We start from the raw sequence: 25,267 nt of genomic DNA on the forward strand, positions 1-25,267 counted from the left end.
CACCAGTACCAAAATGCATTAGCAGGCCACACAGCTGACGAGGCGACAACAAAATTGCAGTGCTGTTGTTCATCCTGCACACAGCCTCCGAGTCAAAACAGCCTCCTGGACTTGTACAGAGATACTGCGAAAGACTAGCAGACAGGCTAGATAATAACAATTAGCTATCTACATTTCAGGGCAAACCCAGAAGAAACCATAGTAGGCTAATCGTAATACATTTTAAAATGATACTATACAAATATCACAAAAACTATAAACTAGCCTATACATAGGCCTAATATTCTATGTGAATGTTATGTTTTAGTGTGATAAGGTCACTGTAAACTCCCTACTGAGGACAGACACATTAGATAACTCGTCATTCACTGGTAGCCTATTGAGACTTAAAATCATATTTTTTCTTGCAACCTTGAGTGAGATCATTTTACTTGTTTCCAGAATTTTTCTTAAATCAAGTGTCATTTTCTTGTTTCAAGAATTGACATATAACGCTGACTCACAAAACTTTTTTTTGGATGTTGAGAAGCTTAAAGATTATCATTGTATCAGAGCCTAACTCCTAAACTCGGGTCGCAACATTTTCTCAGTCTTTCTTCTGTCATTTCTGAATGGCGTTCATGTAGGAAAGTGCGTTTTCCCGTCTTATCCAAATAGCACGTGAAAGCAGAGTCATTTCAGACTTATCGGAGCCTGTGACGGGTCCTTGAAGGCAGCATACGCCACATGACAGCAGTGTAGGTGTTCCGTGGTACCAGGCCATTTCATCCTCCTCCTCCTCCCAGCAGCAGCATCACCGCCCCTCCCTCCCTCTCTCCATCCAGACCCGCCGCCTCTCCGCCGGGCTGCTGCGCCGCTCCAGCTACAGAAAGGTAAGACGATCCGCGGTTTAATGCAACAATATTCACCCCATCACATCATGGAGGCACGCCGGGAGGAAGGCGGCGGACATCGGCTCCTTTTCGGCCGGTGCCCCTCTGTCTGCCGTGATGTTAGACGTTTAAAGCGGACGGCTGCGGGCAGAGAAAAATACTAAACACTGTGCGGTGTGGATCTGAATAATATCAGGCTTGTTTACTTGTTTTATAACACTGAGCGGTTAGAAGGTCTGGTGCGTCACGCTGTATGTAAACGGTCGAAATCAGTGGAGGAATCTGGCTGCATGACGAGAGGATTTTATTAGTTTCTTAATGACAGGATCGGCGACGATGCGCATCCAGCTCGGTGTTTTTGGAGGCCGTGAACTCCTTCATTAGATGCGAGTAAAATCCTGTGGTTCGTGATAAATCAGACCTTCACTACCTATGGCTGCTCACACCATCGATCCTACTGTAAATGGAAAAGCCCATCCTATCGAAAAACCACTAGAATATTCCTAGGCTATTCCTGTCGGGACTTTCGGTGTGGTTCTCTATAGTAAGTTTATTGTGACCTTATACTTTATGATATTTCCTTATCTCTTATGGCATCACTAAAATACTCGCACTGGATAATACAGTTTATAGTTTTGGTGGGATCGCCTATTCTAAAATGTATTATAGGATTAGGCTATTGGTTCTTTTTCGTCAGATTCTGCTAAACCAACCAGTTTAAACGGTGTATTTGCCACTGCACTATATAGTCTTAACACACAATGTATGAGCATTTGTCTCTGCACATGGTTTTATTTCGGTTCAGTAAAATTGGGTGACCTGATTTATAAGGTGGGAAAGCGGCGCATCTCCTGACCTGAAGGCAACAGCTGAGATTCATATGAAGCAGAATCCCGTCCAGAGGACTGGGATGATAAAGCAGATTAATGTCGTAAATGTTCAAACTGTAGGGACGGGGATTTAGACTGATTTCACTCACAATTAATCTAAACTTATGCAACCGACTAAAAATAGAAAGGCAGAATTAACTGACAGCTCTTTTATTGTGTGTGCCATAAAAAAACATGCAAGTCCTGTACTAACTAAAGTGAAGGATCATGACTTGATTTTTTTTCCTGAGAAAGTTTGATAAATATGACTTTTGTGAGTGATTATGATCTTTTTTAATTTAAATTATGGAAATGTTATGTTTTGTTCTGGTAGCTCTTAGTTAAGATCAACCAACAGGCATTTGCATTGTAGTTAACTATCTATTCTAGCTGTTTATTGGATCTCATCCCTCACTGGAGCCTGTGTTTGAGCTGACCTTGAGCAGACTTCATTTTGCTCAAAAACTGAATCATTTCCCATCGGCCTGCAGGAGCACAGAGGACAGAGAGCTCAGGTCGTCTGCGATAACCTAATAGATATGTTTTTTAGTTACTGGACCTTGACTCAATGTCATGCAGGCTACAGTTGACTGAATGGGACCAGATTGTATTTTTATATCTTCAGTTCTTCCTTTAGACAAACCCATCCACAGTGCCCACTTCCCCTTTATAGGATCCCCGCCCCCCACCTCACCCCCTACTTCACCCCCCTCCACCCTGTAGTGTGTTTGGAGAAGTCCCAGGATGCTTCAGGGTGTGTGAGGCAGAGTGCTGAGCTCAGCAGGACTGGATGGGGTGGAGCGTGGAGACTGGATTCACAGCAACAGACAGGATTGTTGTATGCTGGTTTGTTAGAGGTGTGGCTGGTGTTACGTTCACTCCACCAGTATGATACTGGGATCAGCACAGACCTGCTATTGTTAAAGGAAAAATCCACTCTAAAACACTTCAGCCATTGTCGATGTACCTTTGCATTCCTGGACTTGCAGGTTTTGGTGTCAGTCCCTCAGAATCAAAGAGCGAGGGCTTCTTTCTAGAGCTGCCATTTTGCACCAAGAGACGTTCAACAATCATACAGGGAGAAATCCATCTTAGAAGAGGAGAGAGACCAATTTCTCCACTGACAGCAGCCTCAATAGACCAGAATGAAATGCAGCCACAAGACAAGATGTGTTTTCAGTAAGAGGCGATGCTCACTTTTTCTCAACTGGAAAAACTCTCGCTATTACTATCACTATCGCTATCACTCTCTCCACCTACACATATAACCCTCAGCTGAATGCATACGTTCAGGCATATTCTCTGAAGGTTGTCCAAAAGCATTCTGGGAAATGTAGGAAATCACTAACTGCAGTAGAAGTAGACGAGGCAGGTTGAGGGAAAGTGGGTTCACCAAAAAAAGCAAATTATAACACAAAATGCATTGAACATCACAGATTGAAGATATCTAACAGTGTCAGAGGATCTTAGGGTGGATTTTTCCTTTAACTGAACCTTGGCACAAACCTTGTTTCTTTGATAGAAAGACAGTGTCAGTTTATTATGGATTTACATCAAGATGTAACTGGTTGGACCTGATCAATCAGACAGGTCAAACTCATGTGCTTGAGATGTTCATATAACATGTTACATACAACATATGGTGCTGTAGGTGTGGTATGTGAAAGACTATGGTGCTAAAAATTATTTTACTTAATTCTGCTGTTAAACGTCTCCGGGCGTTTTTCTCACAGCGGGAAGTTTCTATAGTGGCACTTAGGTTAACAGTGCAAATTGGTTTCTGCTGCGGTTGCTAATGATGTTAACACGTTGTTTCTTGGTCACCTGAAGTAAGAATAGATTTTTCCCACCAGGTGACAAGTGGTAGAAGTGAAATACACCCAACTTTAAAATGTCACACCATGCAATTACAAAAGGCGGAGGTATTAATGACATCTATTGGGAAACTGCCTCCTGCCTGGCCTCGGTGTTGGACAGCCTATTAAGACCACAGGTGGGAGGGAAGTAGCCTTCAGAGCCTCCAGCTCAGTGTGTGTTTGGTGTTGTGAGCTGTAATTAGGCTGTGATCTGTTTCCCACAGCCTCTTCACACTGCAGCTTTGCATGTTATTTATCTCCCACAGATCACATTTTGATGGATCATGTTCGAGGTCTCTGCTAAGAAAAAAAAAGCAAATTATGCTCAGTTAATTAGGCCTGTTTGTTTTCAAGCTGCCGTCTTTTAAAGGTGCCAGTGTTCATTTTCTGTGATTTTGTTTTCAAACATACGACGGCTCAGGGTAAGAGTGATGTCCTTCATGATTTTTTGCAAATAAATTAGTTTGATTAAACTGAATGAATGTGAAGGCTAATGCTGCAGTGCGAAAAAAATCCATTCATTTCACCGGAGGAGGGCGTGAGATGCCATGACTCAACAATGCTCAACCAATAGGAGAGAGCGGCGGGATTGACCTGTCGTACTCACCAAATTCAAAATGGAGGAAGCGTTGATCACTGATCTTTCAGGTTATGTTTGTATAATTGCAGACTCAAAGAGTACAAATAGCATTTTTTTTCCCGTTGGCATGCTGAGATATTGCTGATATTCAGACTGAATGGCCATTTAGTTTCCACTCCATTATTCAGTCTGAGATTTCCTCCTCGTTAGCCGTTTTCTGTGTGTGTGTGTGTGTGTGTGTGTATGTGTGTGGAGGGGGTGGGGGGGGGGGGGTGTTGATTTTCCCCAAACCAATCACTAGTGACTGACCGGCCGCTCTGACGTTATTTTCAGTCGACACTGGTGCTGGCCGTATTTACTAACTTCACCAAGAATGTCGGTCGTTTTTGACAAAAATATTATCTTTGCAAAGAAAATATGTTGGTTAAAGAATGATTTCCACACATATTATTCTGCCGAAAAGCCAATGAAAAACCGTTGCACGAACGGTTCAAACTTTAGTCCCGCCCCCAAAAAGGCGATGATTGGCCTGATCGTTTTTCCGAGCTAGAACACGCCGTTGACTACAGCTCCTCTAATTCAAATGATGTAAACTTGCTGAGTGGAGGCTTTCCAGTTCAAATGCTGCAAACTGGCCTGATTGGACGGATTTCAGTAATTCTTTAGTGAGGGAGCCAATCAGGACCAAGTCCAGCTGTGATGCGTTTCCTGGAGGATGGAGTTTTGAAAATGCAATAACTTTAAATTTAACCAGTCAAACAACATTAAATTTAAACAATGACTGCATTAAACATCTTTGATCATACTTATATATAAATAGAGGAACATTTGAATCCCTATTATATGGGACCTTTAAGATGGCAGGTTGGCTACAGCAATCAAATAGTCAGGTAGCATTCAATAGTGTGAAGAGCGTTGCTGCACCCCCGGGTCTAATTCAACCCTTTGTTTGATGCTTCCCCTCCTGGCCCACCCCAGCACTCCATCAGTATAATGCAGCTGACAGAGCAAGGAGCGGATACAAATCATCTGCACGTCACTGTTATGTCTCTCTGAGGCACGAACAACACAGAGCAATTTTTTTATTATCCCTCTCGCTGTTGCTTGGACTCATGTTTCACTCTCTTGCCCCTACAGTATTGCTTCTGTACGCTGGACCAGTCTCAGGTTATTGGTTTCTGCAGATCAATTATTACAGCCTGATGGATGAGGAGTTAATTGATAAAGCAAAACACAACAGTGATTTAACCATCGCTATCAATCATGCTGCCCCACCCCCAAAGAAGACCTTACCTCTGCTTCAATAACACATAGAAGATGTCCACACCCACACCAGCAAGCATGAACCAGCTAGACTGATTGGCTTTACAGTGAAAATTACAGTTGAACTACAGCGATCTAAAACATCAGAACATCAAAACTGACACCAAAACGTCAGGTTTTGGTGTCAGTCCCTCAGAATCAAAGAGCGAGGACTTCTTTCTAGAGCCGCCATTTTGCACCAAGAGACGTTCCACAATCACGCAGGGAGAAATCCATCGTAGAAGAGGAGAGAGACCAATTTCTCCACCCACAGCAGTCTCAGTAGACCAGAATGCAAGAGGCCTCGACTCTCGCTCTTTCTTGGTTGGCAAAACTCTCGCTCTCTCGCTCTTCTGTGCAATTGGTATCGCTCTCTCCACCTACACATATAACCCTCAGCTGAATGCAACAAGCTCAGGCCCGTTCCCTTGGGGGGTTGTCGAAAAGCATTGTGGGAAATGTAGGAAATTACTTACCGAAGTAGAAGTAGACGAGGCAGGTTGAGGGAAAGTGGGTTCACCAAAAAAAGTAAATTACAACACAAATAACTCCTGGATCTGAGGGTGGATTTTAATGTATCAAACAATGATTATATTTCCTGTTGGGTGGTTCTTATCCATTCTAGCATGAACAGTGACAATAACCCCACTCATTAAATCCACATTCAATGATCCCTACTGTGACTAATTGCCCCTCAAGGCCTCTAACCAGTCATAACAAGGGAAGTCGCTCATCACTGCTGTTCTGATAAACGTAATGATAACCTGCAGAGAATATTAAAAAGTAAATTGCAACAATAAAACACGTTCTTTCTAATTCAGGTTGTATTAGTGACCATTTACTAAAAATCTCCCGTAAGCAGAGTTTGTTCGTCCCTCTAATCTTTGATGTCATATAGGTGTACAGCTCCTGTTAGACTCAGAAACAGAAAACATGTCTGTACCAAGACTGGTTTTCTGAATTCAAAGCATTAATATCGCTGTTGTCATGTGAAAACCTCGCAACTCCAACTTCAGCGATTATTATGCTTTAATGTGAATTGAAGGATTACACGCTCTGCTATGGGTTGAGAAAATTCAACATCCTTTGGTCTCATGAAACCGTTTCAAACATCATTGGATAAACTGAAAAATCCATGATGGTCAAGCTGAACACAAGCCTGTTTTTTTCTTTTTTTTGGTTCCTGAAAAGTTGAGTTTTTGGAGGTACGAGCGACAGCGACGATACATAATGAGGCAAAGATTTGTGAAAGAATTGATCGGACGATCCAACAATAACTATGTATATTCTTAAATAGAGTGATATTCCCCAGCAGATTCTCACAATACCAGACGACTGTATACTGTATTTTCCAGAGTCATTACTGTAAGACTGACTGGCTTCTTTTCTTTTTGAGCATTTCTGCCTGACTTCCTGTTTGTCCTCCATTCTCTCACTCCTCGCTCTTCGATCGGCTCTTCATGTATTCTTAGGGATGGAAATGCTAAACCGCCAAAGGCAATGTTTTGCTCTCACACTTTTGCCAAATGTGTTTGGGCAGGGTTAGTAGGAGAATCACGCCATGTGGAGTCACACTGAGTGACATATATGGGACATGGTCTACTTTTACCAGTGAGGTTCACACACACACACACACACACACACACACACTCTCACAGTTGCCATCTCCCTCGGCCTCAGGTGGCATCAGAGCACGCAGCTCTGGCGATGAGTGGGCAGAAAATTCGTCTCTACCAGCTCGGGAGGCGGCGGCTGTAAACCGCTTCCCATCATGCACCACAGGCACGAGTGTGTAGGCTCGCTCTGCTCTGCTTTCGTTTTATTCCTTAATCCTGTGAACACCCACTCACTCACTATTAGACATCTCACTTACATTTCCAAGTGCAGCGTGTGGCTTTTGTTTTGCACCGTGTTTCTTTTTGTGAAGCGGAGTGAGACAAAAAGACATTTTCTAAAGGACTGTGCCTGTATGTGTGTGTGTGTGTGCGGGTGTGTGTGTGTGTGTGTGTGTGGTTGCATATACAGTATGATAGGACTCTGTAGTAGTTCATATAGCTCTGTCAAGTTTAGAAAGCATTGACACAGTACAAACGTATTCAGTATGATTTGAGTCAAGTTGAAAACCCGAAATGATGAGTAAGCACTCATCAAAGAAAGAAAGAAAGAAAGAAAGAAAGAAAGAAAGAAAGAAAGTTTTAAGAGAGTTTTAAACAATATTAAGTACAATGGAACCATATGGGCAGAATGCTAAAAGCCATGTGACTCAGCAAGTACGAGTCTAATTACTGAATAATTTTAGATTCAGAACATACTTGATCTACCCAGTGATTTATAATTGGAATGGATTTTCTTGCATGAAATTTGAAAAAAACAAAAAAACTAAACAAAAACACTCCAATGAGACTCATTTTGGATATTAAGTTCCATCAATACAAACTATAAGCAGTAACAGTGAACAAGTGGCCAGCCAAAGCATATTACAAAATAAAAGCTATTAGATAGTTCTAGTGTGAAATATGTAGACAGAGCACAAGTACATGGACATTTCCTTGTGAATGTGCTTTTAAAGTACAAAATACAAAATACAAAAACATCAAAACAACAATGAAAAAGCAGGAACATTTGGCTGTTCATGTGTTTGTGAAAATAATCTTCATAAAATAAAGTTAACTAGACTATTGAAGAGAAATCATAGCATACGTAACCCAAAGAAACAGTGTGTTTTCAGAGTTTCACTAGAAGAATAATGAAAAGAAATATGATGACACTTTGTTCAGTGAGGTTGTTGTTCCTCACCAAGACAGAATTAACATATTTCATCTCATGACAGTAAAAATAAATGTTCTCCTCTTTGACCGACCGGACAGATAATAATGAACAACTGAAGAGAAGAAGGCTTTTTAAAAATAATAACATCTTTTAAGAACCATGTGTCAAACATTGAAATGTGGAAAACCTGAAAAGATGAGAGAGCTGTGCATAGATTAATGAAGTAGAAAGAAAGAAAGAAAGAAAGAAAAAGGAATCAGAATTTTTATACAAATGGATAGGCAGAGTACAAAAAGCTGTATAGCTTTTAAATATAAACTACTGTGTCAAATATTAAAATTAGCAATGAAATGCAAGCAAAACGAGGCTATTGTTTTTCATTATTTACCCTCACATTCCCTCAGTAGCCAATGTTTACTTTCATTAACTATGTGAGATGTAAATGATATTATTAGCATACATGCAGTCTGTTACTGTGTGTTAAGATGAGACGGTAAGCAGAACATTACAGAAAGATGTGGCAACATAGAAAGCACCAGGAAGATTATAATGTAAAGATGATTTTGAATGTATGATTGGATTCCATTTCATTTATATTTCATTAGGGAAATGTAGGCATTCACAGAGAGCTGACGCTGCAGCGGATGATAAAATTGCATTTATTAACAGATTATTTTTTATGGCGTTCTGCTTTATTAGACAGTGTGTCTAATGGAAGATGAAAAGAAAAACTGGGGAGAGGGCATGGCATGCAGCAAAGGCTGTGAAGGCTGCTGATGTGGGTTTTTGAAGCTGCCGATAGCTGATATTCTGTAAATTTAAATAACCATTTTCATGACAAAAAAAAATCCCAAACAGTATTTAATGTTTCCAACAGAACTGTATTCTTGTCAGGGTGGAAAAGCCTCTGAAACAGCATCTAGACCATCATGGGACACTAAAACTCTCCACTGAAACCCAGACTGATGAAATTCTTATGTGGGTAGGTAAGTCTGGGAGGAAAGTGATCAAATCTCGACTCCACCTAGTGAGTGACAGGAGGATGACTGAGAGGCCGGAGTCCCGCCTTCTGCCTCAGACTTCTCCTCATTGGTCGGATCAGTTTTCTGCTCATTTCACTTTGAAATGAGAAAAGCAGAGGAACGGGGCGACCGCTGTTTCTGAGATTCTGACTTACTGTCCTGCTCGTCTTTGGCCACCGAACATGACGATTTATTTTTAGTACTTTAGTAAATAAATGTTAGTCGATAAAAGTCACCTACTGCAGCTTTAAGGCAGGATGAGGCAGGTTTGACTGCAGGTTTCACAGACTGGCAGCTGTTGAGTAAAATCACATCCTCACCTCCATCTTATCGGTGGTGGGCAACACTGATTGGCCAATGTGCGATCAATACTGAGAGGCCAATATCGGCTCCATGTATGTCTAACTAGGGCTGCAGCTAATGATTATTTTCATTATCAATGAATATATTGATTATTTTTTCGATGAATCGATGAATCATTTAGCCTGTAAAATATAAAAAATAATGACAAATGCCCATCAAAAGTTGGCAGACCCTAAAGTGATTCTTGAAATTGCTTCTGACCAGCAGCCAAAAAAACCCAAGTACTCATTTTATAACAGAGAACACCAATCAAATCATAGCATTTGTGAATCTGTAACCAGAAGATATTTGGTAATTGGTAATTTTTTTTTGGTAATTAATGCTCGATGAATTTCCTGTCGATTGACTAATTGTTTCAGCTCTAACGCTTCTCTCACCTGCATGATGGTGCTGTATGCTCTTCATCCCACTGAGCCAACAGGCCAAAATATCACCATTTTACCAGCACCCCCCCCCCCTCCAACACATTAGTGATCCTTCCATTAATAGTGCATGATGGCCGGCCAGCTGAGTTTGAGCCACAAAGGCCCGGACTACATTTGTTGAACGTTTGTTTCTATGATACCAGTCTGAATATTGTGTGGGCTCAAGAGGCTGAGCAGGAGATCGTGCTTGGACATGTTAATGACTTGAAACAGGAATGATAGGAGTGGGACTAATAGGCTTCTCAGACATGCAGGACCTTTGTATTGGATGGTTGAAGTGGGCAATGTTTTATCACAACACAGGGCTGGAGCTAGGAATTATGGGTCCTGATGTGTACAGGAGGTGAGTCCGGCCCCCCTCCACTTTCCTCTCATCCTCACACCACCGTTATTCCATCTATGACAAACATCTGTCGACCCGTCCACAACTCAAACACTCCTCCACTCATTCATTTACTGATCGATTGATTGAAATCCAGAGGTCTGATAGCTAATCAGCTGTCATACCCAAACTTTCACCAGTCGTCCCGTTCAAAATCTGTCCAGGGAGGACAGTTTTGCTTTAGTCTGTACAGGAAAAACTCAGCCAAATTTTATTCCTGCTTGTTCCAGTTTGTCTCAGATAAAACAGTTGCTGTATCATAGTTTTGAGAAAGTTTTATTTGTTTGCAGTTTTGCAGATTTAAACTAAACCCTGTTTCAAAACCAGAGCAGTGTGAAAGAAGTATCAAATATTTACAAATCTACGCTTGAGGACCACAAAAGGCATTTTAGTCCAGACTACAGTGCCTCTATTCCCCCTCTACGGCACCCCAGTCATAACATATACTGTACCTGATGTAATCATTTTAGACTCTTGTAAAATCCCATTACTTTGGTCGATAAAGACGGCAAGTTCAGTATTTTGTCTGGTTGACAGACGCAGGTTTCTCCTCACTGTCAGCGGGGAGAGAGTCGAGCGGAGAAGAAGAAACGTTATTATCTGCTTCCCGTTCCTCTGGGAAGATGTGAAAGGCGTAGAGACAGACATTTACTCATTCTCATTTTGACTGTGTGACATAGACACAGTTTTATCTTCTCTCCAGCAAGACACACTTTCTCAGCCGGATCACTCTGCTGGTTGGAGGGCAGAGCGAAGTGTAAAGTTGTAAACGCTTACAGCTACTAAAAGAGATGAGATCCTAATGTGAGGCATTTTCCCGTCTGGTCGACCTTCCCCAGAAGTGAAACTACTTCTCATTCGGGCCAGGAATCATTTGAGTACCGGTATCGATTAGGGCTGAACAATTTTGAAAAAATATCTAATTGCGATTATTTTGACTGATATTGCAATTGCGATATAATTTGCGATATTAGAGGGAATGATAATTTTTACATCATTATTCTCATTTTCATTGAAAAAACGTATTAAAATGATTATGGTGTGATTTTTGCGGGGATCTGTACCAAACAAAGATGTTTTCTTAAGTCTGTAGAATATGATGTGTAGGCCAGGACATCTCTGCAGCACGACAATATTTAATTTAAAATGGTATTTTGACACACATTTCGCCTTTAACAAATATTGCGCCTCCTGCGATTTGAAAATTGCAGTAGGCCATATTGTGATTTTGATAAAATTTCGATTAATTGTTCAGCCCTAGTATCGATACCACTGTCTTGATTTCAATACCGGAACCAAAGAGGAACTTTTTTGACACCTGCGTTGAATGAAAGTTGATTGTATAATGCAATAGCCTGAATTTTTGTGACTGTCATATAATTTTTGCTGTTAGTTTTCCCAACCAAGAGAAATAACATTTGCTTAAGTGTGAAATTTTTATGTAGCCTATATATTTTTCTTCTTCGCTTTAACAGTATAAAACAAGCCCTTATAAACAAAGTGTTAATTTGTTCAAAATGAAATTTTACAGCATAAAAGAAAATCACACTTTGGTTTAATCAAAACTATTAGATTCAAGGCCTTATTATAACTAGAATAGCTTAAATTTAAAATATTTACTACTGTCAACAATACTTTATGTGTTGAACTTGTTTATCAATATCAAGTGCTAGTAAATGTTCTATGCATTTATGTAAAATGCCCTTTAACATGGTTTAAAAAAAGTACGTTTTGTCGTCATTTTTTCTCTCGCAGTCCAACAGGGTCCAGCTCTTTGGCCTCTGGTCTGCATTGTGTGTGAAGTGAGTCAGGAGGTTCGAGGTGTCGCTGGACTTGGCAGTTTATTTTCTTGACACCGCATGCTGTCGCCGTCCGTTTTAAACAGCCGGACCTTTCTGCCACATTGTGTTCTTACTGTGAGCAAAGCGAGAGATGAAAGTGAAGTTTGAGTCGCTACCGATCGAGCCAATCAGCAGTCACTTTAGGTTTTAAAACAGGCCTGGTGATTGGATGGAAGACGATGGAAGATGAACCATTAAAGCACCGAACTTTGGCACTGAAAACAAAATCCACTGGACTTAAAATTTAAGTCCAGTAGATTTTGTTTTTAATTTACATTTTTATCATTTATTTTTTTTTAAATTTATTTATTTATTTTTTTTTTGAAGAATTGAATGAATTGAAGAGTTGCTTCAACTCAATTTTAAGTCCAGTGGATTTTTTATGACTGAAATAAATCTACACAGACATTTGGCACTGAATGTTTTAAAAAAACCGACCTTCGTTTCCCAGCCCTACTTTTCATTCAGATCAATATAAGATGTCTTCCACTGTGCATTATGAACCGGTATCCAAAGAACAAAAGGGTGCAGAGTCCATGATGCCATCATAGTTAGCTTCAATGTGACCACTCATTAACATACTGAAAAGGATTGATCATTTATAGCATGAAAAGCCAGAATGTCAATATTGGCTTTGTTTTTTTTTCCTCCCAGCACTAGTCATTAAAGATACAATGTGCATACTGCAACTGGCCTTTGCTCTGGTATTGTTATTCTTACATTCACCCAATCCCCCAATCAATTCCACTCTATTTGTTTTCTCAGCAGCTGAACAAATTCAAATTGTCAACCTATTTCAGAAGAGAATGTGACAATACAACTACAACTACGCCTTTAAACTAGGCCACGCTATGTTTACTCACTAAACATATGCCGCTGATCTAATTTTATCCATTTGTATGCACAAATTGGCTTATGATTCTGAGTTGTTGGCTGACACAAGCCCCCAGATGCTGGAAAAGCTATTACAATGTTAAGTGCCACCCATGTCAGTGTGCCTCGTGCGTCTCTGCCTTGTTTATGAATGGAAGGTACGTCCTCTGACCTAACATGTAACCCCCGGATACTAAGGCGTGTCGTTTTCCTTCTGGGTACTTTATTTTTTCCCCTCGATGCCCTTGCTTCTCTCTTCCAGCGGGGAAGGGAGAGGGAGAAACACCCTGCGATGGCCCTCTCGCATTTCTGAGGCGGGGGAAGAGCCAATAAGATCTTTCATGCTAAATATAGATTCCCTGATGAAGCGCCTGCATGCTCATAATGCTGCTGCTGCTGCCGTGGCACTCGCCTTCACCTCCCGTGCGATGCTGTGTGCATACTCTCATGCAGCATGAGCCTCGTCTCTGCCCCGCTCCCCTCCCTCTCTCAGAAATGCTGCAATGCGTCTCCCTCAGCCAAGACTGGGTCAGTGTAACTCGGCTGCCGGCAACAGCCTGATAAGCGTCCCCATAGCAACAGCCAATGAGGTCTGTGGCTGAAGGATTTTTGTGTTATTGTTGTGATTGTATGGGAAGAGAGTGCGTTCACAGGATTAAAGTCATCGGGGTGCTTTAGTTAACACCAGTGGAGAAATGAGATGGCAAAGTGAGCAAAATAAGGGGGTGGGGTAGGTGAGGATGCTTGTGCAGAGCAATGTGTGCAGCGTAATTGTGTTTGATGAATGGTGGGAGACAGGGCGTTGTATTGACAGTAACTGGCTCCAGTCATATTTTCATACAGGGAAACATTGTTCTTCCTGTGGATTAGCTGTCTAATTTAACCAATCACCAAGTGCTGTTTAAAGGCGGCTCTGCCTGTAATAACTCTGCTTGAAGAAATCTCTGCCAGACATCTTACAGACACTTAATCCACCCTCAGATACTCATACACTGTTAGATATCATCAATTTGTGATGCTCAATACATTCCAGGAGTTGTTTTCAAGTGTTGTAATGAATTTTTTTTGGTGTATCCACTTTCTCGTCTACTTCTACTTCAGTTGGTGATTTCCTACATTTCCCATAATGCCTTTCGAAAACCCCCAGAGAAGGGGCGTGAACTTGTTGCTTTCAATCAAAGGTGGCATATACATAGCTAACTAGCCAATGAGTTTGTGAACATGAGTGTGTCTTTGATTGCGGCCACGCCCCTTTTACTCTAAATGTCTAGAAAGAAGACCTCACTCTTAGATTCTGAGGGACTGACACTAAAACCTGAAGTTCATGTTTTCGATAGTTTAAAGTGTTTCAATTATCAAACTCCATTGTAGCTGCTGGAAATATCTCGACATGACATCACAGCGTTTGGCCAGTTATCCACAGGAATAAGCAAAATACAACAAAAGAGGCTCAAGAATACAGCGTGCGTCGCCAATAGCTCATTCCTGGACCCATTTTGTTGTTTTAGGGTGGATAAGATCTATGTATTCCTCCTATGTAGTCCCAATGGGAGGTAGTTATCTATTCCTTTAATAAGACCTATGTAATGAATGATGAATTGATTAATTTGCTGTTATGGACGTCACACCACTGCATCAGAAGAATGCCTCTGTACATGTGATATTTTGTTTTCTATTCCTAACACGGCAGATTCCTGTATTTGGCTGCGGTGGTATTTACACAGCTCATTTTTGTTGCCTGTTTCCCGCAGGTCAGCGAATCCTCCAGTACCAGAGTGATGTCCTAGAGACAGTGGTGCTGGTCAACCCATCAGAAGAGACCGCTGCTTCAGAGGTGAGTCACACCAGGATGACGCAGACAGCTCAGCGCGGGGCGGAGATCACCAGAGGCTCCGACTAGTGCAAGACACTTCATTTTGACTTCCCCCCCCCCCCCGCGTCACTCAACCAGAAGGAATGTACTGTATTTTCATAAAATTCACCGTGAGGAGTTTTACACCAAAGTGTTCAGTCTCACTTGAAGTCGGGTTCACTTGAGAAGAATACAGCAGCACCAACCGTTCAGCGTTGAGTCCCAGTGGGAGGCAGCTGTCAGTCTAATCCACTAGTGAGAGAGTCAGCTGAAGCCCCACAGTGTGAGACAGACTGACTTCTGTGATATTCTGTCTATAAATAAACCCACTCAAGTGCTGCAGATTTTCTTGCAAACTATCAGTGTGAAAATGAGTCAAGAGTCAGTGTTTGTTTGGCGGTTTGGCAACTGGTGAAATACAAATAAGAATTTTAAAGCAATAACTACTTACAAATACAGTAGTTTTTTGCTGTTCAGAAATATTTAGGGTACCATATGAGTCCTAGAATAGGCAGATAGAATAGCTGTAATACACCTTTTACTCCTAAAGTGAGGCCCTACTTTTTTCCACATACACTGTACTACAGTATACAGTATACAGTATATCTATTCTGTATCTATTATTCATTGGTAATGCAGCAGCAACTGCAGCCTATTCTGAAGACCCTGAATGGACATTTTGCAGTACTCAAATAAATGGCTTCCACATTATTTATTGTCCCTTTTGCTGGGTGAAATTAGAATAAAGCTTTACATTTCCAAACAATTCCTTTCAGGTGTAGAGTGGCAGTGACTTTTTAGGACATGAACAAAGTATTTTTTGACCACTAGATTCATATTTTATATATAAATCGTTCCCCAAAAGGAATTTTCCATAGATCTTCTTCCATATCTTCCATAGATATTGGGTTATGATTTTTTATTAGACTTTTTTTTTGTTTTGCCTTTATTGGATAGAGCACAGTAGAGAGAGACAGGAAAGATGGGGGAGAGAGAGTGAGGGGTTGTGGATGTGTGTCAAAAACTCTCAAGTTAAAACAATTTCAGACATGTGAGAGATAATATCAGCTTTGTTCTTTGGGGAAGCATCCTGTAAATCTCATTCAGACATTTTTATTACTGTATTTTAATGCACATGATACTCCTGACATACATATGTGATTCCTGACATACCCTTAGTAGGTTATTGTACTGTCTAACAAATGTCAAAATAACCTCGACCTGCATTTAAACTACTTGCATTTGGACACTCCACACAGGTCTTTCATCTTCTCAGTTCAGTTCAATTAGATGTTTTGTTTGGTGTGGATGATTTATGGAAAGATTGATAATATGAAGCATTAATCTTACCAGTGGCTGCTCTCTACTCTACCCAGATCCGTTCTCTGATCACTGACTCTGCTGGGCATAAGTTGCTGGTGCTGAGTGGCCAGAGCTCCGAGCAGGGAGGTGACATCCTACTGCAAGGTGGAGCCTTCACTTGGACACACTTCTCTGACATCATCTCTCATCCTCAAGTAAGCCGTGTGCACTTTCTATCCAGATACTTGCTTACAATGTATTTACTGTACTAAATCAACGCGATTGTACGGGTTACATAAATACGCCTGTCTTAGGTGGACTCTGGTCTTTTTTCTGTGCCTGTGTTCCCAGGTGATAGAGGTCCTGCCCAGGGCGTCTTCAGAGCAGCGGCCCAGGCTAACTGTTTCCTGCCAGGGAGACAGGGGCTGGAGCTCCCTGGGCCACAGCCAGGAGCAGCAGCCACTCCACAACCTTCTGGATTACCGCCTGAACCCCGACCCCAAGCTTCCCAACATGGAAGGAGTCACAGAGTTCACTGAGTACGTCTCAGAGACAGTGGATGTCCCATCACCCTTTGACCTCCTGGAGCCCCCTACGTCTGGTGGCTTTCTGAAGCTGTCCAAACCCTGCTGCTACATTTTCCCTGGTGGCAGGGGGGACTCGGCTCTGTTCGCAGTCAATGGATTCAACATCCTGGTGGATGGAGGGTCTGAGCGGAAGTCCTGCTTCTGGAAGCTGGTTCGTCACCTGGACAGGATAGACTCCGTCCTGCTCACCCATATTGGGGCAGACAACCTCCCTGGTATCAATGGGTTGTTCCAGAGAAAGATTGCTGAACAGGAGGAGGAGCAGACCCAGGGATCTGGCTCCAACACCTATGGTGACTGGATGAAGAACCTGATCTCTCCTGAGCTCGGGGTCGTGTTTTTCAACGTCCCAGAGAAGCTCCGGATGCCTGAGTCTACACTGAAAGTGAAGCGAAGCATTGAAGAGGCATCGCTTACATTGCAGTACCTCAACAAGCTTGGTATCAAGCCAGAGCCTCTCTACAGGGTAGTCAGCAACACCATTGAACCTATCACACTTTTCCACAAACTTGGTGTCGGAAAGTTAGACATGTATGTTCTAAACCCTGTAAAAGAAAGCAAAGAGATGCAGTTTCTAATGCAGAAATGGGCTGGAAACAGCAAGGCCAAGACGGGGATTACGATGGCAAATGGAAAAGAAGGAGAAATATCTGTTCCTTATTTAACATCAGTTACAGCACTCATTGTTTGGATTCCTCATAGTCCCATGGAGAAGATCGTCAGGGTGCTGTTCCCTGGAAATGCACCACAGAACAAAATCTTTGAGGGCCTTGAGAAACTGAAACACCTGGACTTCCTGCGATACCCAGTGGCTACCCAAAAAGACATATCCTCCGGTGCACCGCCTCCAATCATTAAACAAACTAAAATGAGATCAAGAACTGATAGCAAAGAGAGCCTCAAATCTTCACCCAAACCACACTCTAAAACAAGCAAGAAAGAGGCCAGTGGGCAGGAGGAAGAGTCCAAGAGTGACGTGACTAAAGAGAACAAAGTAGAAAAGAAAGAAGAAAAGAAAATCAAAAGTGAAAGTGCAAAAGCTACCAAACAACAGAAGAACAGCGAGGTGGCCCCTGCGGCAGCCAAACTAGAGAAAAAGAAAATTTCCAAGGAAAAGACTGCCAAGAAGGAAAAAACATCCAAGATGGATGAGAAGAAAGACAAAGAGAAGAAAGAAATCAAGAAAGAAAAAGTAAAGAAAGATGACAACATTAAAAAAGAAGAGAAAAAAGAAAGTAAAGCCAAGGAGGATAAAAAGAAGGATCCAAACAAGCCGGAGCTGAGGAAAATTACCAAACCTGACCTAAAGCCTCTCACCCCTGAAGTGAGAAAGACTCTGCATAAGGCCAAGACTCAGGCCAAGCCCAAGACGGACAAAAATAAAGTTGTGAAAGAGCAAACAAATGAGAAAAAGCCAGTCCCAAAGAAACCCACTGCCACTGAAGAGGCAGCGGCAGCAGCCTTGGCAGACAGGTCCATTGTGTCCTCTCCTGAGGACCTCACAGAGGACTTTGAGGCTCTGAAACAAGATGAGCTCTCCAAACTTAGGAGTGAGCCCATCCAGAATGATGTGATGTCTGGGCATCCAGTTTTCACAGATACTAAACTTCCTTCCATAGTTTTTCCTGATGAGAAAATCACATCCACAGACACTGAGGTTAAGTCTCCTTTGCCCAAATCTCCAGTCGAACAGGGAGAAAACAACAAAGATAAGGGTGCATCAGAGCAGGTTGCAGACATGGGAAAGAAGGAAACAAGCAATGGCTTTGACAGGAAGTATGAAGAGGAGAAAATGGAGAAATATGACAAATACCCCACAAAGGACGACATGAAAGACAGATCTAAGAAGAGTGAGAGCTCGGAGGAGGAGGGTGATGTCATTGAAAAAGCCGAACTAGAGGGAACAGAAGATGATGAGGAGATGAAATATAAAACAGAGGAGGCTAAAAAGGAGAAATCTGGAAAAGAGTGGGACACTAAGCCAACTGAGCACAAACCATTATCAACCACATCCCCATCTGGGCAAGCTGCAGCGGCCTCTGCCTCAGAACAGTTCTCCTTCATTCAAGATGAGACCATCCCTGGCTACTCCGAGACTGAGCAGACCATCTCTGATGAGGAGATCCATGAGGACACAGAGGATCGGATCCCACAACTGCGTTACGATGTGGGTTCCTACGACATCTCTGTCCCCGATGTACCCGGCACCTTTGACTCCATGCATGGTATAAAAGAGATGAGGAGCTCAGCCATGTCTGATGTAGCAGATGTCAAACCCAAAGGTTTCATGGGAGGTCATGACCCTGTGCTTGCAGCCTTCCCTACCATAATTGCTGCTCCTCTGGCAGAGGAAGAGCACATCTCCTCAGCAACATCCATCACAGAGTATGACAAACTGTCCTCCTTCGCCACATCCATGGCAGAGGACCAGTCCATAGCGTCAGTGACGGCTCCTCAGACGGAGGAGACTGGGCGGAGCTCTCTCCTGCTGGACACCGTCAACAGCATCCCCTCCCGCACTGAGGCCACCCATGGGAAAGACTATCTCCACTCAGCAGGGACCATCTCTCCCACCTCCTCTCTGGAGGAAGACAAATGTTTCAAGTCTCCCCCATCTGAGGAGTACCAGCCCATCGTTCCTGAGATGGAGGCTGGTGCAAAGGTCAAACCGGTCCATGAAGAAGAAGATGAGGAGGAAGATGAGGACGAGGACCAAACTCCTAATGTTGACATTCCTCTGGGTAAGCTCCAAGAAGGCTACGAACACGCCGCCTCCATGATGCTCCAGGAGAAAGAGAAATCTCCCTCTGCCACCATGACTTATCCTCCCTTCTCTACCACACAATATTCTCCCATACAGGCTGACAGAGAAAGCCAGGCTCTTTTTAGTGAAGAGGGGTCAAAGACTGGTGCTGAGATGAAGCCTTTCTCGCCCCCTCCATCTTTCGCCACTGGGTTTGAGTCCAGCTCCATGCAGGAGAGCGAGGAAAGATGTCTAAGTCCAGATGACAGCACCATGAAACTGGCCTCACCCACGCAGTCTGTGCCAACCAGCGGTGGTTACTCTCCGACGGAAGAAAAGCCCTATAAGACAGAGGAAAAAGATGACACAGTGAACAACATGAAAGCTGACACCCAGAAAACAGAAAAATCAGTCACTATTTTAGACAATAGCGCCTTTATTGGCTTGCCTGGTGACCCGACAACCATTGAAGGATCTGAAGAATCTGATGAAGATGATGAGGAAGAGGATGACTATTATGTCAAAAAGGATCTGGTGCCCACTGTTAAGGCTAAGCTTATGGAGGAGAAAGAGGGGAGGTTCCTCGACGATGACTACACCTGTGAGGCAAAGTCTCTGAAGACAGAAAAAGACAAAGGACTCTCAGAGGAGGAAGACATCGGATCCAAGTATGTGCAGGATACTCAAGCCAAGGCCTCAGACAAGACACATGTCTCTGGTAGCACAGATGAAAAACCCAAACCGCAAGTGATGTATTCAGATGAAGATGACGAAGAAGAAGATGAAGAAGAAGATGATTTCCCAAGTGGGGTAGGATCTAAGCCCTTGTCAGCGGAGCAAAGCAAAACAGACTTTAAAAATGACGAAGAGGAGAAAACAGACCATGTAGCATTTAAAGAGCCTGAGAAAAGTGTTCATTTCAGTCTCTATAATTTCCCAGAAAGGGAGAGCAAACCAAAGGGGTCAGAAAGAGACATGAGGCAAGACACACCCTATGTGCATGGCAAAACATTTTCTTATAGTGACATTTATGACAGCAAAACAAGCTCAGTGGACTCAGATTCATATCAACAGGAGTCCTCAGATAAGATGGAGAAAGACAAAGACAGTGCAAAGAGTGAAATGGATTCACAGAAGCACAAGCCTCCCTCCCCATCCACAGCTACAGACAAGATGTCAGAGAAGGAGGGATTTACCGGCTCTTATGGAAAAGATTTCTCCGCTTCCTCATGGCTCGATTCCAAGAGCACTTCTGCTACACCTCCTTTTGAAAGAGTCGACAAAGAAAAGGAGACATTTGAATACAGCAGAGAGACCCGATTCCCTTCCATGGCTGATAGACCTGAGGCCTCATCCACCACCTTATCATCAGAAAAAGACTCTTTCTCCTTTAAAGGCCAAACCGACAGTACAAAGTCCCCTACATATTCCTCAATGACAGCTTTCGGCGCAGACAAACCCACTACCACGAGCTACCATGAGAAGGGAGCATCTTTGGAGATTGACATGCGAAAACTAACAGCAAGGGATGAGGAGGACTATGATGACGATGAAGTTGTCGTTGATGACGATGATGATGATGAGGATGAAGATGACGAGGAGGAGGAGGAGGACGATGAAGGTGCTGGCGATTCAGATATTGAGAAAGGGGCCAAAGAGAAATCTGAGAAGGAAGTAAAAAGTCCAATCAGTGAAATGTTTGGCTCAAATAGGCCCGAATTTATGGTTTCTATGGCCGGCTATGGCTATGACAGCCAGGGGAAGCCAAGTACCAAAGAAAGCAGCCCTAGCCCACTCACAAAGGCTGCAGAAGAGGCGAAAGTCGACTCCTCATCCCTCAGTGGGAAGCCTATGGATATAGGGGCTACAGGTTTCTCTGGCTACTCCTCTGGGTTTGAATACTCATATGGAGGTGAAGAGAAAGACTCATTTATATCGAGTCAGACCACAGACAAAGGCAAAGAGGATTTCTCTCTGAAATCAACAGAGGACAGTTATTTCCAGAATGAGAGAGCTGATGCTGAGTTTGAGAAACAGAAGACACCAGACCTTCTGAGTAAGAGAACGCTGGACACAAGCTTCCAATACACCACCACTGCTACTCCTGCTTACTCCTCCTCCTCTGCCTACAGCTACTCCTCCTCCACCTCAGGCTCTCTCTCCACCAGCCGTCAGTTTGGAGAGGAGCTGGAGACGCCTGCTACTGCTGAGCCTCTGTTTGAGTACTCCTCCTTTAAAGATGAACACTCGCTGGTCATGGATTCTCCCTTCTCCAGCTCCGGTGGTGCAAAAGACGAGTATCTGGAAGTGTCTGAGAAGCAGATCACCACCACCACAGCTGAGTCCGCCTCCAGCCTAGCCCGCTTCTCACCCCTCAGCCCCTTCGAGGAGGTCAAGTCCTTCCCCTCGCTCTCTTCCACTGCCTTGACTGAGGACAAGAAGGAGCATACAACTTCCTTAGGTGGAGTTATGGATAAAGGCCCTCAGTCAGACTGCTTCTATAAACCTGAGTGGTCTGCGGGGTCCAAGCTGGACACGGCTGGTGGGTTTGGGGCCTCAGCAGGACCGTTCTCTCAACCCTCCGAGTCGTCCAGGGAGAAAGAGTCAGCCAGCGCAGCTCTGTTTGGCATCACTTCCTCACCACGCCCAGACGTAGCAGGCAAACATTACTTTGAGGAGACTGACAGCAGTGAGGAAGAGGAGGATGAGGAAGGTTACATGCGTGAGATGACTAAGAGGTCACCTTCCAGCAACCTGGCTGAGAGCCTTTCATTCTCTGAGAAACCTAGCGCTCCTATCACCAGTATCAAGACAGGTGCTGCAATGCCTGATGTTCTGAGCTCTTACATGCCCTCACCTCTCCAGGCCAGCAAGCCAGACACAGCCAACGGTCCCACAGAGGTCAGCATGAGCTCCCCTGTCACTGCTGGAGCGGTAGCCAGCGGTGCCGCCTCGGGCCTGGCGAAGGCTGAGCCCAGAGAGGGGCCTGGTTACAGGAGCTCCTATGAGTGGGAGATGGCAAAGCCCCAGATGGGCATGGTTCCCGGAGACTCCCCTCCTCATTACCGCCACGAGGATGAATTTGAAGAGGAGTGTGAGATGGAACCAGAGCGCCCTGCCCGCCCCCTCTCTCTCTCCTCAACTGATCAATCGTTCCGCTCTCCATTCTACACAGAGGAGTGTAGCCGAGGAGGGAGGGATGACGATGACGACAGCGACCAGGACCTCGCTGCTGATGCACACATGGGAGCCACCTCCTCTTATACCAGCCGCACCTCCCCAGGATATTCCTCCTCCGAGTACAGGCAGCGTAAAGGGGACCTCTCACCTTCCTTCATCAACCCCTGCATGCAGCACCTGTCCAGCGACGAGGACGATGAGGAGCAAGGACGCAGAAGCGACCAATCACAGGAGGGCGATGAACACGACCTGTCAGTAAAGAGAAGGGCTCACAAACAGCCTCACCATCACCAGTCCCAGAGCAAGGAGAGCAGCTCTCTGCACCAGCCTGGTGGGATGTCAGCAGGGCTCGGTCTGGCTACTGAGGATACTCCGCCAACCTCTGTCAGTGAGTCTCTAGCCTCTCAGTCAGACTCAGATGTGCCTCCAGGCACTGAAGAATGCCCCTCTGTCACTGGAGATGGCAACATGGACTCAGATGAGGATGCAGACTACATGCCTGTGGATAAATCCTCTGCTATGGGAGCAGGCAGCCATCACTCTGCCTCCAGGAGCCGCGACCCTCCTCCCGCACCCCTCATGGACCCCTACCCTCATCCCCCCCACCCAGACGTTTGCATGGTAGATCCCGACTCTCTGGACAACGACCAGACTCGGGCCCAAGAGGGCTCAGTTAAGAAAGAGCCAAAACCCAAAGGCTTGAAGAAGGCCTCGGGGAAAACCAAATCATCATCTCCAGCCAGGCGCAAGAGGTCTCCCATGCCTGTCAAACAGACATCCTCTCCTCGCAGCGCCTCACTGAAGAAAAAGGAGGCAGACAAGAGCTCCAGGATGTCTCGTCTGTCGGACGGACAAGGCTCCAGAGACGATGACCTCTCCAGGTCCAGTTACAACCCAGGCAGGGGGCTGACTAACGGTGTCAAGAGCAGTTCTGGTGAGTAGAATTCACAGAAATCTTGAAACCTTTTTAGCTATCAGTGACATTTAACAAAAGAGAATTTGCTAACATTTTTGCACGGCAAAGTTTGTACAGGATGGTGAACATACGGACTCTTCTTTCCTGTCTTCCATCCAGGTTCTCAGAAGTCCGGCTCAGCGGTCGCCCCTGGTCTTCCTATTTATGTGGACTTGGCCTACATTCCCAACCACTGCAGTGCCAAGAACGTGGACCAGGAGTTTTTCAAACGTATTCGTTCTGCGTACTACGTCGTGAGCGGGAATGACGCAGGAAGTGGTGAACCTAGCCGAGGAGTCCTGGACTCACTGCTGGAGGGCAAGGCTCAGTGGGGGTCAAACTTACAGGTAACATTTCAGAACCTACATCATTTTGCACTCAGTCAAGAGTTAATCTAAGATGATCTACTTATGTATGTTGTTTTTCAGGGTCGAAATTACCTCCAGTAAGCACCAAATACTGGTAAAACTTGTCTATGGTCTATGGTGTTCTCAATATTTGTCCCTCCTGGCCACCGTACACTCTCAATGACCATGAGCCAATCAAATCAAAGTAAAACAATGGCTCTGTATCAAAAACGCTCCTGATTGTATATTATGTATATGAATTATTTTACCAGTAAAATCATTATTAGCAGGTATTTTTAGCAGGTCTTAGCAGGTGAGCCAAAAAGCTAACACACACTTGTTTTTTTTAATGCATTCAATGTGTATTCTGGTTTGACAAAGACAAAGGCACCATACAGTTCTCTATTCTATTCTATTCTATTCTGTTCTATTCTACTTTGACGTCTTTTCCTCCTGAAGTTCTCTTCCAGCTGTATCAGACTTGACATTTCCTGAACTCTTGTCAACACTCTTGTCCCCTCCAGGTGACGTTGATCCCCACCCATGACACTGAGGTGACCCGTGAGTGGTACCAGCAGACACATGAGAGGCAGCAGGAGCTCAACATCATGGTCCTGGCCTCCAGCAGCACCGTCGTCATGCAGGACGAGTCTTTCCCCGCCTGCAAGATCGAGTTTTAAGACCCTTTCCCTTTTCTCTCCCCCCCTCCCTCTCTATGATGCTACACCCGGCTTCCCCAGTGTAGATCTGTTTTTAATTGCTCTTTTCTATAGCCTGATACGCAAATCTGCCTCTGCTTTGGGCACCAACTTGGTCGTTTGGCCTAAAGCCGAAGCAGATCTGGCTACCAGTCTACTCTATTTTTTCTAGATTTTTATTTATTTATAAGCTTGTCTCGGCTATCATCACCATTTGTATTACAAAGGTGCTTTTCTGACAACCATGTCCATGATTATTACTCTATCCTGGGAAAGGGAGAATGCAGTTTTTCTGTCCTTTAACTCATTTTTTCCTAAACCTTTGAGACAATGACTTCTCTTATCTACTGGCCAAGACAATACTTGCTCACTGTGTTACAGTTAGTTAACAGAGGGAAACAGCCAGTTGCTGTAAAAAATATCACTTATATTTGGGAAACAATACAATA

General features: G+C 43.8%; 1 protein-coding gene across 1 annotated transcript in view; it reads left to right on the top strand.

Moving 5' to 3' along the window:
* map1aa (microtubule-associated protein 1Aa) overlaps nt 1-24,800 on the top strand; it is a 40,410-nt gene extending 15,610 nt beyond the window's left edge. Inside the window, exons 3-7 of the mRNA XM_071921145.2 lie at nt 14,906-14,988; nt 16,383-16,523; nt 16,660-23,752; nt 23,894-24,120; nt 24,645-24,800. Of these exons, the coding sequence (XP_071777246.2) occupies nt 14,906-14,988; nt 16,383-16,523; nt 16,660-23,752; nt 23,894-24,120; nt 24,645-24,800 (7,700 nt within the window). The remainder of the gene's footprint in view (nt 1-14,905; nt 14,989-16,382; nt 16,524-16,659; nt 23,753-23,893; nt 24,121-24,644) is intronic.
* The last annotated feature ends 467 nt before the right edge of the window (nt 24,801-25,267 follow it).

This window comes from Centroberyx gerrardi, chromosome 1 (genome assembly GCF_048128805.1).
Source record: "Centroberyx gerrardi isolate f3 chromosome 1, fCenGer3.hap1.cur.20231027, whole genome shotgun sequence".
Lineage (NCBI taxonomy): Eukaryota > Metazoa > Chordata > Actinopteri > Beryciformes > Berycidae > Centroberyx > Centroberyx gerrardi.